This window comes from Staurois parvus, unplaced genomic scaffold (assembly GCF_062004578.1).
Source record: "Staurois parvus isolate SC_StPar_1 unplaced genomic scaffold, SC_StPar_1.0 ptg000090l, whole genome shotgun sequence".
Taxonomy (NCBI): Eukaryota; Metazoa; Chordata; class Amphibia; order Anura; family Ranidae; genus Staurois; species Staurois parvus.
The window spans coordinates 16,615,177-16,633,674 of record NW_028317886.1 but is presented as its reverse complement, the minus strand read 5'-3'; the positions used below and the strand labels follow the sequence as shown (position 1 = coordinate 16,633,674).

Genomic DNA, 18,498 nt, shown 5'->3' with positions numbered 1-18,498 from the left:
GATGAAACGTGGCTGGGTCTTCCAACATGACAATGATCCCAAACATACCGCCCGGGCAACGAAGGAGTGGCTTCGTAAGAAGCATTTCAAGGTCCTGGAGTGGCCTAGCCAGTCTCCAGATCTCAACCCCATAGAAAATCTTTGGAGGGCGTTGAAAGTCCGTGTTGCCCAGCGACAGCCCCAAAACATCACTGCTCTAGAGGAGATCTGCATGGAGGAATGGGTCAACATACCAGCAACAGTGTGTGCCAACCTTGTGAAGACTTACAGGAAACGTTTGACCTCTGTCATTGCCAACAAAGGATATATAACAAAGTATTGAGATGAACTTTTGACATTGACCAAATACTTATTTTCCACCATAATTTGCAAATCAATTCTTTCCAAATCAGCCAATGTGATTGTCTGGATTTTTTTTCTCATTTTGTCTCTCATAGTTGAGGTCTACCTATGATACCAATTACAGGCCTCTCTCATCTTTTTAAGTGGGAGAACTTGCACAATTGGTGGCTGACTAAATACTTTTTTGCCCCACTGTAAAAATAGTATATTATACCATCTAATTAGCGCGGCAAAAGGTCTACTCCCCAAATTTTGGCAGGCACAGGACCCTCCCAACAATGAAGGACTGGATGGATAGGATCGAGTATATAAATAAGATGGAGGAGCTATACCATATAGATGAAGATAGAATGGAAACATTTAGAAAAGATTGCAGTAGGTGGTATGATTTTAAGACATTTTAAAAATACCTTGAAGTGATGGGTGCCCCAGTAGTAGAGTTGGAGAATTAAACTGAATAAATGGACAGTTGAAAAGTAAAGAGAGAAAACAGGGTTTTAGACATAGACTTGTAAACAGGGTAGGAAAAAAAAAAGGAAAGTATTACTTGGACAGGGTTAATTTAATCGGGGGGGGGAGGGTGGAAGCTGAGGGATAAGGGGGGGCGGGAATAAGGGTAAATAAGTTATTTGGATTGTATGTGTTTTGATAAATGATACATTGTTGATTTATGCATTGAAATAAAATTTAATAAAAGACATTAATAAAAAAAAAAGAAATTAAATAAAAAAAAATAAACTGTGCCAGAATTTGTTGTCTGGATGGCTTTTTATGATTCAGACTTACTCTGACCTGTGCGAAGGGATCTTTATTGTTCATAGTGAAGGTATTGCAGCAGCTCAACGGAAATGAAACAATAACATTCTGCCATCTGATGTTATATACAGTCATGGCCGAAATTGTTGGCACCCTTGATATTTTTCCTGAAAATCAAGTATTTCACACAAAAAAGGTATTGCATTAACACATGTTTTGCTATACACATGTTTATTCCCTTTGTATGTATTGGAACAAATATAAAACAGAGGCAGAAAAGCAAATATGACATAATGTCACACAAAACCCCAAAAATGGGCTGGACAAAAGTATTGGCACCCTTAACTTAATATTTGGTTGCACACCCTTTGGAAAACATAACTGAAATCAGTCGCTTCCTATAACCATCAATAAGCTTCTGACACCTCTCACCCGGAATTTTGGACCACTCTTCCTTTGCAAACAGCTCCAGGTCTCTCTTATTGGAAGGACACCTTTTCCCAACAGCAATTTTAAGATCTCTCCACAGGTGTTCAATGGGATTTAGATCTGGGCTCATTGCTGGCCACTTCAGAACTCTCCAGCGCTTCTTTGCCATCCATTTCTGAGTGCTTTTTGACGTATGTTTGGGGTCATTGTCCTGCTGGAAGACCCAGGATCTTGGACGCAAACCCAGCTTTCTGACACTGGGCCCTACAGTGCGACCCAAAATCCTTTGGTAATCCTCAGATTTCATGATGCCTTGCACACAGTCAAGGCACCCAGTGCCAGAGGCAGCAAAACAACCCCAAAACATCATTGAACCTCCACCATATTTTACCGTAGGTACTGTGTTTTGTTCTTTGTAGGCCTCATTCCGTTTTCGGTAAACAGTAGAATGATGTGCTTTACCGAAAAGCTCTATCTTGGTCTCATCTGTCCACAAGACGTTTTCCCAGAAGGCTTTTGGCTTACTCAAGTACATTTTGGCAAACTGTAGTCTTGCTTTTTTATGTCTCTGTGTCAGCAGTGGGGTCCTCCTGGGTCTCCTGCCATAGCGTTTCATTTCATTTAAATGTCGACGGATAGTTCGCGCTGACACTGATGCTCCCTGAGCCTGCAGGACAGCTTGAATGTCTTTGGAACATGTTTGGGGCTGCTTATCCACCATCCGGACTATTCTGCGTTGCAATCTTTCATCAATTTTCCTCATCCGTCCACGACCAGGGAGATTAGCTACAGTGCCATGGGTTGCAAACTTCTTGATAATGTTGCGCACTGTGGACAAAGGCAAATCTAGTTCTCTGGAGATGGACTTGTAACCTTGAGATTGTTGATATTTTGCCACAATTTTGGTTCTCAGGTCCTCAGACAGTTCTCGTCTCCTCTTTCTGTTGTCCATGCTTAGTGTGGCACAGACAGACACACAATGCAAAGGTTAAGTGAACGTCTCTCCTTTTTATCTGCTTTCAGGTGTGATTTCTATATTGCCCACACCTGTTACTTGCCCCAGGTGAGTTTACAGGAGCATCACATGCTTGTAACATTCTTATTTATCCGCAGTTGTGAAAGGGTGCCAATACTTTTGTCCAGCCCATTTTTGGAGGTTTGTGTGACATTATGTCGAATTTGCTTTCTTTCCTCCCTTTTTTTGTTTTGTCCCAATACACACAAAGGGAATAAACATGTGTATAGCAAAACATGTGTTAATGCAATACGTTTCGTGAGAAATACATGATTTTCAGGAAAAATATCAAGGGTGCCAACAATTTCGGCCATGACTGTACAACTGTCTGTGTTTACTTCACTCACACAGTAAAAGTAAATGTAATCTAGCATCTCCAGCATCCCTTCAGAAGTGTAGGATTTTTGAGAAGTGAAGCTGTAATATAATCATCACTGGAGTAGAGAGAGGCAGGAGTTACGCTAACATTTTAGACGTTTTGTATCTTAAAACATTAGTGACAGCATTTGAAGCAAGCTCTTCTTGCTGATTAAGATATAGCAAAAGTTGGTTCTTTTTGCAAATCAATTCAAATGGAAGGATATGGCTTTGCATTGTGTGTGTAGTTACATTAAAAAAAAGACCCGTGTCCAGCAATTTATTCAATTTTTTTTCTACCCACTTATGGTAATAATATGAGAGCATATTTTACTTTAAGATGCAAAATATTGCCACTCCCTAAGTATGGTGTCTTCAACTTTGTTACTGAAGGAAAGAACTCTTCATTCTTAGAACAAAAATTTCCATTGCCTCAGTAGTTTTGAAATTATTCCAAAGTAAACAAAATGATATATTCTAGATGTGACCTTATGGGAAGACACATATTATCTGTACAGAAAATATCTCCTCTTGCAAGTTGCCATAAGAAAAGCAAACAAAGATAAAACTGAAAAAATAATGAAGTCCAATCATGAAGCATAAACACATTGAGGAGCTACTGCAAGACTGCAGTAGCTGTACATGGCAACCATTCAGCCTCTAGCTTTCATTTCCAAAGCTTAACTGAACAAGATTTAGCTGGAAGCTGATTGGTTACTATACACAGCTGCTCTAGAAGCTGTCTGCTCCACTTTAATACACTCCTACACTGGCCACAATAAAAGGTGCACAACTCTTTTTTTTCCAGCCTTGTGCATAAATTACATCCCCTTTGGTTCCTATTGGGTTCTTCCTTACACAGAAAAAGTGCTTACCCCAAGGTATTAATGAAGTAGAGAAAGCGCTTTTACTCCATATAAAATAATGGTAGTGCAAAGTAAAAGTGGCTGTAAAGGTGGAAGAAAAAAAAAAACATTCAATGTGCAGCTCCCCCTGCAGCCCACCCCCCCCCCCCCCAATATATGACCCCAATCCTGATGTATGCATGGGAGCAGAATCTCTCCCAGGTCTTTGCCTCCTCATTGGCTGAGACAGAAGTGTGAGCCATTGGCTCCAGCTGCTGTCAATCACATCAAGTGAGGGAGCGGGTTGTGTGGAGGTTTGGGGCGAGCCATATTGTGTTTCAGACACACAGAGGTGGCTTGGGAGCAAGCATGCTTTTGTCTTGCAGAGTTTTTTTTTTTTTTTCCTGAAAAGGTTGCGGTTTATTACCGCTTTAAGAACTTTGCTCTCCCAGTGCTGTGTTAAGGCCTTGAACAGCCTTTTTTGTCAATCAAAAAACCAAAAGAAAAAAGTCACCACTTCCCAAAACTGCCTCTTCATCAAGTTCAGAGTTCCAAGCTTCCTAGATCACAAGATTGCCTACACACATTTACTAAAAATCCAGTGGCAGATGTTATCCTTTAGTTGATAAACGTCAACTGCAGAATTATTTGCCTGATTACTGACTTTCTACCATATCTTGCTGCTACGGTAGAACTTCTACCACTCTAACATTAGAGAAATCCTTTTTAAATTTCATTATTCATCCCAGAATTCTCAAACTAAAACAGGTACTAATTTGTGACCCACATACAAAAGGAGCACCGCCCAAAGCACTGAAAAACTTCCCACAACAGTCCAAAGCACAGATCAGGTGCCGATGTTCAAACAAGCTCAGCCAAGGTATCTGAAAACAGGATGACAAAAGGTGGAAACGCTGCACACTAGAACCCAGCCACAATAATGAGAGGTAAAGATGCGACTTCAGTCTGAACTCTTCCTCATTATACTCCTGACATTACATCTCTATGATGAAGCCCCCTAAGAGGGAGCAAAACATGTCAGGGAGCATAGCCAGGAGACTGAAGAATCTTTACCTCTCAATATCGTGACTGGGTCCTGGTGTGTGGCATTTCCACCTTCTGTCTTCTGATCTACTACAGGTACTAAGAATTTCAGAAAAAGGAACCAGGCCAGACTACAAAGCATAGACACCAAATGGCACAGGCGTGTGTACCGATACTGATAAATGCAACTAATTGCTCAAAGAATGTTTTTTATATTATTACTACTTTTTGGCTAGGAGGGCAATACAGAACCATATATGAGGTATAAACTGAATACCAAAGCCAGTTTACAACCTTTCAAACCCATAGGTCAATATAAACCATAAAATAAGTCAACAGATGCGGTAAAATGTGCTACTTTGGGTAAAAAGGACTAAAAAAAAAAATGTTTTAACACACGTTTTGTCCTACTACTGGCTACTGAGCATTTAAGACATTTTGCAAAGGTAAAATACCAAAAACATCCATAAGCTGCAAGCAATGAAAGATAAAGGGAGGAAAATTATCCTAAATTAAATAAAAAAAAGGGAAAAAATATGTTCAAACCCAAGGAAAAATGATCTATGATCAAACAAGCATATCAACAAATAAAGGAACTGTGCAAAAGCCCACAAAATGGCTGTGTCTTCCATTATTGGTGATTTACACCACAGTGTTTTAGAGCTACAATCCCAACATCTAAACTTTTATTTTCTAGCATGTAACTTTTCCAGTGCAGGTTCCTTCTTCATGTGTTATATAGAATGCCCTATATTTATGAGGTCTTTAACATGGTTTATAGGGTACTGTCAGTTTTAATTAAGATTGTAATAGGAAATTTTGTCTGACAAGATAATTATACAGTCTGAATTTATAAACAAAAGTTAGACTGCAACAAATGCTCCATATTCAAATACACCTCAAATCCTGAATGAGCATAACTAAAATACAGCCAGTAGTATTCTAAGAGGGCTTTCAGGAAACCTGCATTGTTAGCAAGCCAAGCCTGTTAGATCCAAGTGATTCTCCTTTGTAATCAGAGCCTGTGTGATTCACACCAACCACTGCAGACCAGAGCGGCAAATGACAGGAGAACTGCCTGAACTGGCAGCCACTCATCCACCCATCCCAGAGGCTGAGTAAAACAGAGGCAAATGTCAGGAAAGAGATACAATGACACCATCACTTCCAGAAGCATTGCTACATAGCACCCATACACAGGGAAAGTATGTCTGGCCATACAAAAGATTAAAGGGGTTTAGAAAACCAGCTTTAAAAGACATGTATGAATGCAAAGCATGTAGCCTGCCACGACCTTCTCATGCTCAGACAACGTTTTGTTCATGTTTTCCCATTCTGTTGAGCAGTGCCATTTCATTTAAGCTCTGTGAGATTTATTCTCTTCAATCAGAAATTAACTAAAGATGTAGTACAGAATATACGGATATCAAGATACACAACCACACATTTCCACAGCTACTAAAGGACAAAAAAGCACACTGAATAGAAAAAAAAAGTGCATTTATTTATTTGCAAATGAGCCTGCAAATCATGGCAATGGCCAGTGGATTGCGGGTGTAAATACAAAAGCTCCTTGCAGACTTCTTCCAGCTCTATGTCCTTGTCCCAAGGTACAGGCTTTCAGTTAAAGAGTCAGAGGAAGTGTCAATGGACTACAAGTGCGGTGATCACCACATTTCTGTTCTGTTGATACAAGTCCGTCTGTCGTGATTTATTCACTGCCTGCACAGCTGTGCAAAATTCAAAACTGGGGGGTCAGATTACCTACACCTAAATATGTGTGTAACATGGAACATACTCAAAAAGTGGAGTTAACCTTTAAAAACAAAGAGGCAATGTACAAAAGCTGAGGAAAGAGTCTGTTACACCAGGAGCAGAATCCTTAGCCAGTACCTTGCTTTTAAGAAAAAATATTTGACATAATACAAGAAGTTACAGGGGAAGATAAATGGAGATGGTCAAAGCTTCACCCATGCAAGTTAAAGTGGTATCAAACCCAGAACCAAAAATGTAATACTGTAAATCATAATTTCATTCTGACAGATAATATGCTGGTTGTCAGATGGAAATAATAATATAAAATGTATTCAGAATAGTTGGTATTAAGGGTGTGTTTACTAAGCATATATAAAACCCCAATACAACGGCACCACAAAGCTCAGACCCTCTGGTAGGGTGGTGTGGGCTGTGAAATACTATCCATGGACAAGAAAAAATGGCTGCATTGTGCAGCCAGAGCTCTCCTTTTACCATCAAGACCAAGAAGGAACACCAAGTTATTTAGGAGGGTCAATGGATTTAAAGTGAGGGAGCGGAGAACTGCTTTAGGCCCCTTTCATACAGGGCGGACCCATAAGCAGATCCGCTTGCTCAGCAGAGGATCGGTCTGCTGATCCCCGTTGAGGAAGCGGATGAGAGGTCCATGTCTGCTCCACTTATGAAGAGAGGACACAGATGGAAATGGACTACCTTGTCCATCTCTATCTGATCCGATGGACGGAAGGGGAACTTCTATTTTTGGCAGACTGGATGTCAGCTAGTGTAAAACAGACACATGTTCATTTACATCTGCCGCTCCATAAAAGGAGAATAGAGCTTCTGATTGGGTCTGCCTGAAAAAACGAGCAGGTGGACCTGATTGCAAAGTCTACTTAAAATGGGCCTAAGGCCCCTTTCACACTGAAGTTCCATTTGTCTGTTTTTCATCTGTCTAAAGACGGATAAAAATGGACAGCAATGCATTTCTATGAGCAAACGTATGTAAACAGATGTCATCCATTTACAACCTTTTTTTTGCCCACTTCTGTTAAGGTCCTTTTTTTTTTTTTTTTTTTTTTTTTTTTAAAAAAAAAAAAAAAAAAAAAAAAAAAAGGGAATAAGTCACAATTTTTCTTGTTTAAAAAACAAAAGCAGATAAAAAAACGGATGTAAATGGATTAAAAAAAAAAAAAAAAAAAAAAGAACAGAACTAAAAATGGAAGATGGATAAACTTATGTAAACTGAATACATTTTTTTTTTCTTCGCAAAAACGTAACTGAACAGATGACGCCCATGTGAAAGGGTCCTACAGCATTTTTCACTTTTAAAACCCTTTTATTTTACTGTTGCCAATGTCGGTTTTGTATTTTTTCTTCTGTAAAACATTATTGCACTTTTTTAATTAAAACAATAATTAAAAAAATATGAATCTCTGAATGCTCTAATTATAAAGTAGAAAACATTTGCTTTAGTACAGAAGTTACTATAGTGTAAAACCTGCCTGATATATGCCTGTCTGGGTATGGCAGCAAGTGGTGCAGACTTTTTTTTTTTTTTTTAAGTTCAGAATTCCAATAGTAGATGCTGTGAATGTTGCATGTTTCTATCAAAACCCGTGGTGGTGGCTACCGTGTGAGTGTAAAGGGTTAACTTGACCTAATGACAATGGTCTGCCTGCTGGCGATTATATTGTCCCATATGCTGGAGAACCTCTGTTCAGGGCTTGGCTGAGTGTGCACAACACAAAATCTACAAATGCTCCATTTCATTTGTAATTAAACTCCCTAGGCTATGCACCAAAAACATAAATTTTAGAAATAACACAATTTGCACATTTGTTAAAGTTGAACTACACTGCATCTGAGCACCACAAACCAAAAGCATCATTTAATTCAAAAGCAAACAAACATCCATGCAGGTCTCCACACTTTATTTTGCTGAGAAATCCCTTTTGAAAAAAAAAACAAAAAAAAAAAAAACAACAAACTCCTAGAATTTCTGGCTGTGGCCATCATGAGTAAGGGCAGATGATTCATGAAGCAATTTCTTCCTGAAATCCATCAGTCATTAGCTCAGGCATACATACAGGAGGTTGTGCTTAGGTTAGATAATCCCTTCTTCCCTCCTGAAGACACCTAGGATGTATGAAACTATTTGCCTAGGCATGGAAACCAGGAAGTAACCAGAAAACTGTTTAAAACAAGTACATATGATGTACTTTCCTACCTATTTACTAATGTTAGCAGGATAAGGATTCAAAATAGTCAATGTTAATTGAGATAGTGAAGTTTCACATATATGATCAGTTGGAAGAACAAATTCAGGTTATACTAAAGCTAAACCATAAACCTGGGTCTGTTTTTACTATTGTCATTATGACCAAGTCACACTGGAATACAACTTACTCAATCCCATTTAAAAATTTTACCTGAAGCACAAGGTGGCAACCCTAGTGCCAGCTAACAGCAGCTAGGATTTCTTCACTGTGCAACAGCTACAGTACATGGAAACGTAGAAGCGCAATTCTTTTCTGCTCTTCGCACTCTTAGGCCACATTCACATATCGCGTAGCAGGAATGCGGGTTCCACTGTCCAATGTGTGTTTGTCGCACCAAAGAAGCTCAGAGACCAAATTATGGGCCTGAGTCAGGTGCATTTTTACATTTTCGTCTTGCAACAATCATGGCAAAAATCACAGCGCATTTGGGATTCAGGATTCTGCCTGCGATACCTAATCGCATAATTGTGATTGGGGCCCTAGTGTTGCTTTATTTAGAATTTTTTTTTTTTTTTTTAGTCTACTTAATGCTGTAACTACACTGTTCATAAAGTGATGGCTGACAAATATGTATAAATTAGCAAATACGTTGGCACATTAAGCAGATATCAAATTCAAGTAATGAGAAGAAAAAAAAAACATATGCCACAAAATACTACCGAGATTCTCATAAGGACTACCTCATCACTAATTACTATAAACATAAAGGAAATATTTCTCATGGAAAAACTTTGTGGGGGGGGAAGAAAAAAAAAAAAGAAAAAGTTTGCACGCCTACCTTTAACAATGATAAGCTACATGAAAAAAATCATATTTGTTAAAAAAAAAAATTGAACTGAAATGTAAAATATCACAGCTATACATAACAAGCAGCACTCACCTTTGTTTTTGTATGGAAAGGAGTGGGCTTTTGGTGAAGAGTTATGTCCATTATACTGTTAGAATTTGGGATGTCACTACTATTTCTGCGTTCATCCTCTCTACTACTGTCATCAGATTGATCAAAGTCATCACTGTCCTGATCCATTTCCTCTTCATCATCTTCATCCACATCACAACCATGATCCTCATCCTCCTCCTCATCCTCTGCTGGCTCATGTTCTTCAGGTTGGTCCTCAGACTCCTGATCTGCTATAACGCAGCTGTTATTATTTTCTTCCAACTGTCCATGCTGGGAATCATTTCTATCCACACTACCAGGGCCATCCACATCTCCATTCAACACTATATGCTGATCCTCCTGCTGCCGTGAATTCTGCTGCTGCTCATCCTCCTCCTCTACTCTGTTCATTTGCTCCTCATCTGCTTGGCTGGAGGAAGCATTACCTCGCACAGAGCCTCCAGTACGTCGCCTCTTGCTGCCCACAGACAGCAGTTCCTGATTCATTTCCAAAAGCCAGCTTGCTACTTCATGGACATTCAGTAGACTGTGTGAAGCGACAAACGCTTTCACATTCTGTAAAGGAATATATAAAAAAAAAAAAAAAGTGTCACTCGCATCAAACAAGTCAATTAAAAAACAAAATACAATTGCATCTCATTAATAAGTTACAAATTGTTTAACCTGCTACTGTAACACTAAAATGGGAAAAGTAATTAAGACAGGATTTGAACTCACAAATTACACTTGGCACATGTTCCTGGTGCTCACAATATACTTCTAAGCACTGGCCTAGTAAAAATGGATTGGAGGACAGTAGCTAAATACACACAAGAATTTACTGAAATTGTTATTTGACTTAGCTGCACACTGTATGGAAAATGAAAACATTGCATTACTGTCAAACACTGACACTTCAGTACTAGTTTATTTGTGGGGGAATCACCTCAGAAAGATCTGAAGACGCAGGAACTTATGTGCCTACGTCCTCAGACCTAACAGTCACCTCTCTCTGCTCAAAGTATGACCCAAGAACTGAGCGATCAGCAGTCTTTGATCGCTCAGTTGTTTGAGTAGAGCCGGCGAGGAACAGCTGCAGCATTGGATCAATGTTGCAGCCATCTAGGTGAGTATGTATGTTTGTTTTGTTTTCTTATTCCCACATTTTGCTTTTAATTTAAGGACAGCTGTACCTTTATAATCTGCTTCAATTCCCACGGCTCCAATGACTGCTAGCCATTTGGACAAACAACTACCTTCCATTAACTCCTATGGGAATTGCAAATACAAAAAAGTGCCAAAAAGACAGTGGGATCCATTGAACTAAAAATTAGTACTATACTTTGTTTAAATACAGAGCACCAAACAAGTTATTTTTATATGATATGTACATAACAATTAAACTGCCTCTCTGCTGAGTGGGTAAAAGGCAGCCCATTGTAGCAGACAAAATCTGAGGGCATTGAAAGCAAATACTTTTTCTTCACTTAAAAGAAAACAGAACTTTTATTTAGGATCCTTCAGCTGTCATTATCAATGAGAGATCAGTAAGCTGTCCATCTAGGACCTTAAGCGATATTAAAACAAAAAATATAATATATTGCACCTTAACAGTTATTAGATGTGGTGGCGTTTTCATTTCTTAGGCCTTTTTCCCTCTGTTTTCACCTGGTGATCTAACATGCAATATGCCTCCTGTATTGGAGTGCCTCTGCTCTGAATGAAGGAGCACAGGGGCATCTTTGAACATCAGCATTGTCAATCTGGGGGAGTGTTGAATGCACTGGCAGATTTAGATACACTAACAAATTGAAGCTAAACTCCAGTTAACACTGCCATTACACAAGCAGTTACAGCAACAACAAAAAACTGATCATTGTAAGCATCCCTGTCAGTGATAAATGGTTTGTCTCAACCGTCTAACTACTACATCTGCAGAAGAGCTTGTTCTGTTGAAAAAAACAACAGACTTACTGGTCAATCACAAGGTGAAAATAAAAGAAAGCAAAGATAAAGAAAAATAATGCAGCCATCACATCTAATTGATAAATTGCAATATATTAATTCTTATTCTTGCTTTTTGGTTTAATACAGCTTCCAGGTCACATTCTGCTTTTCTGCTGAAGAAGCTCTTGCCTGCCACTGGAGGGAGCATGTGGGTTATAGCAGATGGACGGCTTATTCAGTCAAATGCAGAGCTAATAGATCTCAACGCAGTTCCATCAGCAGCATATCAAAATGTAAACAGAAGCAAGGAGACAGCATGCTACCGTTGTGCTCAAAAGTGTACATACTCTGTCAGAAATGGTGAAAATTTGGTATCGATATTGAAAATATGACTGATCATGCCAAAAAACGGTCTTTTATTTAAGGATAGTAATCTTATCATGCCATTAATCATCACATAGTTGATATTGCCCTGATCAAAAGCCTTTGCTGTGCTAATGCCACAAAAAAAAAAAAAAAAACCTGTTACAATATGCCTGACAACACCATGACACCTCACTGGGCATTTGTTGTGGCATTGGTCTCTTGGTATCAAGAGATCGAACCGTACTGACTGGCATATTCAAGGCTTTGGAGATCCTTTTTGCACCTTTATAAAGTTCATTACCTTGTTAGGCAGGCTCAATATCTAGCCTGCTTAGTGCATCCACGTGAGTGTTAAACTCACTGACTATATACACAGATACTAATTGCAATTTAAACAGCCACAGATGTTGAAATTTGACCTGTAATTCTCATTTAACACCCCGGTCACACCGATCCCGACTTTGAAATCCTGAGACTTCACTGTAAGGCTACATTCACACTAGCTTTGTCAGCAGGCGTCAGACAGGTGTTTGGAAAGCGTTTTTAACACTCATACGCCTCTGAAAATTCTGCACATGGCAGCACACAGTGCTGTTCACACGGAAGCATTAGCGTCGCGTCGTGGCAAAACTGACGCTTCTGGTCCAGTCAGGAGGAGTTGAAGCCTCCCATTCAAGTCTATGGTGCCGCTCCGCAAACGCCCGGCCGGTGTTTGCGGTGCGATTGCAGAGCGTTAATACCATTTAAACTTCATTATAGGAGTTTGTGGTGTGGTTTTAACACTTGGCAAACGCCTATCAACCGCCTCAAAACCATGCATAGGGTGTTTTGGGAGTGTTTAAAACGCTTCACAAAATGCCTGTCTAACGCTTGTCAAAAGCTATAGGGGTGTTTGACAAGAGTTAGAAATAAAGTCAAGTGTGAACAAGCCCTTAGTCGCACATGCCGATTTGAGGTGCATTTTGCAAGTAACCTGATACAGATGTCTATGCAAATCGCACCAAAAATAGTGCATGCACTACTTTAGAAATCGGTGCGGCTCCGACCAAGTATAAAAACTAAAACAAAATCATTTTAACTATGTGAACACTTTCATTTTCAATTTGAATATCTAAAAAAAAAACTGACAAGTCAGTGGCAATTTCTAAAAACAACCATACTCTATGGGAAAGTGTGTAAAAGTGTTAGGCCTGGTTCACACCTATGCATTTTTTAGTGCTTTTTACAGAAACGTACTACAGTCCATTTAACATGATTTCCCATGGGACACGTTCACTATACTTTTTGAGCCGCTGCATTTTTGGAAAGGGTTAGGGATGTTTTTAAATGCAAAACGTGTTTTTGGTTCAATAGACTTCAAAAGGAGACGCTGCAGATGAATGTAGTGAGTTTTTGGCACATTTTGCGTTTTTAATCTGCCCAACAAGTTGACACCCCCAAAAAAAACCTGCAAAAAGCATTAAAAAAAATGCATCAAAACTGCACATGAAAAATGCAGCAGAAAATGCACTGCAAAAAACAGACAAAACGCATACTGCATTGGTGTGAGCCAGGCCTAATGTATAACATTTTGCTTTTTATTTTAACAAAAGGAGTGCAAAAGAAAACAATGTACATAAATGACACAAACTATCTTCTTGCACACAAACACGCCATCTGCGTACTTATAATAAAGTCACACATGGCTTTGCTTCACAGCCTCGGTCAAAGAAATCCCAACATTTTTCTAGAGGACCAGTAAGTTAGTAAAATATTTGAATCAGTTCACTACCTAAAATAGTAACACATCGTGGGCTCCCTTGGTTCTGCAGCTGAAAGATCTGGGAAAGCACAATAAAACTGAATGCATTCCTGAAATTCTATGCTACGTGCTAAATACAAATCAACCCAAAAATGCTTAGACTTTTTTTGTTGGCTGAGCAAACACTAGCAGGGAATCATAAAGAGACACTTGAAACATTAGAAGAACATTGGCAAAACAGCAAATTTCATTTAAAAATTAGATGTCAGATAATTAAATGTCAATATGATGTTTTTAAAGGAGATTTAGCCAAAATATGCCACTCAGACCAACTGCAATTTACCTATTAGAGCAAGTCACTGCAATAAATCCCTTATAACATGAAATGTTTTTGTGCCATCACACACTCCTTTGCTTTACCTGGGACTGAACACATCCCTAGGAGGTCAGTAGTTGCATTGGACAAAGGCCAATAGCAAAATCATCTTTCACACACTACTGTATTCGGCTAATACTAGTACGGGCAGCACAGTGGCTAAATGGTTAGCACTTCTGCCTGGCAATACTAGGGTTGTTAGTTCGAATCCCAACCATGGCACCACCTGCCTGGAGTTTGCATTTTCTCCCTGTGCCTGCGTGGGTTTCCTCCAGGTACTCCGGTTTCCTCCCACACTCCAAAGACATGCTGGTAGGTGAATTGGCTCCTGTCTAAAACTGACCCTAGTACATGTATGACTGTGAGTTAGGGACCTTAGATTGTACGCCCCTTGAGGGTTAGGGACTGATGTGAATGTACAATATATATGTAAAGCGCTGTGTAAGTTGATGGCGCTATATAAGTACCTGAAATAAATAAATACAGCTATATGAAGGTGAATATACTTACTCTCAGCATCAAGGCCCCTTTTACGCTGATGCAGTGCAGTGTACCTGCAGGTTTTGTGCGGATTACCTGTGCTTTACCATAGACTTCTATAGCATCTGACGGTTTGGGTGCATTTTCTGAAAGTGCACCAAAATTCCTGATGCAACAGAAGTCTATGGTAAAGCACAGGTAATCCGCACAAAACCTGCAGGTACACTGCACTGCGGGAAAACCACACCGCATCCATGTGAAAGCATCCTAAGGACAGCTAAAGATACAACTTACTTCTCTGGACAAAGAACTAATGGAATTGGAGGTTTAAGAAAAACCTGAATAACTCAGTACAAATATTCCTTAATTTTGTGAGAACATCTCTGCAAGTCTGGCATCCACACTCTGCTGGTTTAAAGTGAAGAAGTGCCCTGCAATACAGCAAACTGCTGAGTCAGGATAAGAGCAGAGCTTTTGCTTCTTACATACAGTATTCTGTATTATGAACCATTCTTCCACAAGTACAGCCAAAATCTAGAAGCCAGTAATAAAAGAGCTTTCATTTGATATATGCAGTTCTCAACTCCATGGCCCTTTCCACTGGACAAGTTATACACCTTTTTCTTCAAAACAATCCAACCACAAAAAAGTCCATCTACACATATAGTAGACCTTATAATGATATCAGTTATGCCTTACAATAGCCAACAATAGAAATAATCAAAAATGTTTCTCTGTCACACAGGCAAACAGTGGATACTGCCAGGATGCAGGACCCGGCTTCCCCTGCACTCTGCCACCATTACAGAAAATAGATCAGAAGTTACATGACAACATGGGCAATAAAAGAATCAAGTTGTAGCTTGTGTGGTTTTCTTTTTTTTTTTAGCTTTTTTCTCTTTATTTATTTTATTGGTTATCTGGCCAGTAACACACTTCCTATCTTAGGGTGTCTCCAATCTGGATGTAGGACAATTGCAGGTAATTTTGTACACGTCACAAATTTTGATTAACTTGACTAGCAAATTAAAGCATAACTAAACCTATCATTTAAAAATCAGTGCAGGCAGGCAGCTCTTACTGCAGAAGAAACATGCTATGTCTCTCCCGCAATATGACTGTCTGGCAATCCCCGCCAGCTAATCAAGAAGCCAAAAATCCAGCACCCAAAAGTATCCTGGTGAGAAGATGACACCAGCCAGCGAGGGATGTAACCACTGCATTGCAGGAAAATGCAGCCAAGTACTTTGTGGAGTTTACTACCACTTTTCAGCAAATTAGCTGCAGCCACTGATCCGTGAAATCTGGCAGCAATGAGTACCACTGTCAGAAAGTGTTAGTGGGTGTTGGTGGGGAGGGGGAATCGGTTTCATTTAACTCACAGGCCAGCTTTAGCCATGCATTTGACAAAGTCTACATCTCTTCTTTACGCAACTGTGAAGTTTGGGAAACAAAAAAGATTACTTGCTCTCCAAATACAAAGCTCTAAGCAATAAAAATAATAAATACAAGTCCAAGGCTGTCAGTGTAAACTTGTTCCAATTCAGAAACTTTTGGGGATTTGAGAGAAGTAACTTCTAAATTAGGTTCTCAAGAGCAATTTAATAGAGTGATAAGCTCCTGGGCTTGTGTTACTGCATTTTGTACTGTGACATAAAGACTGTATACTAATTACAAGAACAATTCTATTGTTACAAGATACTAAGCAATGATTGTTTTGAGACAAAAAATTATTATAATAGTGTAGCTTGATAAAGATAGTAATTGTGGAGAAAGCATCACAGTCTGTTGATGGAATTATAGTAAGCAATTATCAAAGCCAAACTCCAGGAATTCATCCACTTTGTAAAATGTGCTTGATTACTAGGGGTCAAGTCAATTGAGGTGCATGTCACCTCGTGGACTTCTCTTTTTAAATTACAATTGACATTTTTACTGAGAACCAGGAGCATAGAGGCGATCCAACGCTGAACCTTCTGGTCTCAGCTACCACAGCTCTAGAGTTGCATGCAGCCGCTGTGCTCGCCCCTTCCCTCCTTCTGCCCAATCACAGAGTACTTTATTTCAGGTACTTATATAGCGCCGTCAGTTTACGCAGCACTTTACATATAGATTGTACATTCACATCAGTCCCTAACCCTCAAGGGGTGTGCAATCTAAGGTACTTTATATTATGTGATCTGAGACAACACAGCATCTCTTCTGCCAGGAGTATAATGATAGCTATACTCCCGGAGCTCCAGAAGACTGTCAGAGGTAAATTAAAAAGAGACAGTTCCATGAGGTGGCATGCACCTTGTTGGTCTTAACTCATAGTATGCAAGCACATTTTACAAAGCAGCTGAATTTTGGGAATGTAGCTTTAAAATCAACAGCATGTGAATTTCAAAAATGATTGGGATAAACAAAGGTCTATCCTCAAGAAAAAAAATGTGAAAGAAAAACAGACCAGCTATGTACCACTAGAGCGGGGGTCAGCAACCTGTAGATCATGGCCAGGCAACTGGTGGATTGCAGTCTGGGCTAAAGCTAGAGCTGTAGTAAGGAACCACATAAGCTGATGCCTCCTCTGTAGTGCTGGCTCCTGTCCCATGCAGAGTCATACCAACTGCACTCCATCTCTTATCCCAGCTAGCGGTCTCCAGAGTGGTGCCAGCAGCAGGAAAGAAGAGATCTTCAGGTCAGTGTGAAGCAATACACTGGACATAATAGTGTAGGGCTGCTTTCACACAAATACGCTGCAGTTTACCCACACCACAGGTGCAGTGCAGTGTATCTGCAGCTTTGCTGTGGGTTTAAATCAATTGGGATGCTGTGCTGCCCTCCTAAAACTGTGAGACAATTTTAAAGTAACACCAAGTCACCATTGTATTTAAGATGTGGAAGGTGTTTTGTAGTACTGGGAGTTTATAACATGAGCTGACAGACACATTGTATTGTATATTTTATTGTTATATATTGATGTTTCCTAAGGACAATTATCAGCACAAAAACTCTGTGTTGCATTAGGGGGGAAGGTGTTTTGTAGTTCCTTCAACATTTACACGTTGGTTTATAGTTTTTACTATATGTTTCATGTTCTCCATCATCAAAGTAATATATTTACAATTATATTTATCAAAGAGCATCGTACGGGTATCCTCATTGAGGAGGGAGGTGCATTGTATCATGATATATCATGGAGGATTGTAGAAGTATCCTCATTGAGGAGAGAGGTGTTTTGTAGCACGGTACACAATATTATTTATGTTATTTATGTTCATCTTTAGAGTTGTGATCACATATTTACTCATTGAGGAGGGAGGTGTATTGTAGCACAACACATAATGGTGGATTGTAGGAGCATTTTATCAAGATACACACTATTGTGATTTAGGTTAATTTTTAGAGTTGTGATTACATATATATCTCCATTGAGGAGGGAGGTGTATTGTAGCACAATACACTTATACAAACGCGTATATTTTAAAGTGGGATTTATATACGCACTTATCGCTTTAAAATGATCTCACAGTTTTAGGAGGGGCAGCACAGCATCCTAATTGCTTTATTACCACACACTTGTGTTTGTTGCTAGTAGCAGCCTATAGACCCTAATCTCCCCGTTGCACAGGGTTTCCTCAAATATTATTGCTGTGTGTTTGCTGCACTTAGACATAAACCTATTTATATCCTATTATTTATTATTTATTTCTTTCAGGTACTTATATAGCGCCATCAATTTCTGCAGCGCTTTACATATATATTGTACATTCACATCAGTCCCTAACCCTCAAGGAGTGTACAATCTAAGGTCCCTAACTCACATTCATACATACACATACTAGGGACAATTTAGACAGGATCCAATTAACCTACCAGCATGTCTTTGGAGTGTGGGAGG

At 39.4% G+C, this 18,498-nt stretch overlaps 1 protein-coding gene across 2 annotated transcripts in view; it reads right to left on the bottom strand.

The window, feature by feature from the left end:
* FBXW7 (F-box and WD repeat domain containing 7) overlaps window positions 1–18,498 on the bottom strand; it is a 280,449-nt gene that overhangs the window by 142,815 nt on the left and 119,136 nt on the right. For both annotated transcript variants that reach the window (XM_089670455.1, XM_089670454.1), the window contains one exon: window positions 9,706–10,281. In XM_089670455.1, the coding sequence (XP_089526581.1) occupies window positions 9,706–10,212 (507 nt within the window). In that variant the 5' untranslated portion in view covers window positions 10,213–10,281. The remainder of the gene's footprint in view (window positions 1–9,705; window positions 10,282–18,498) is intronic.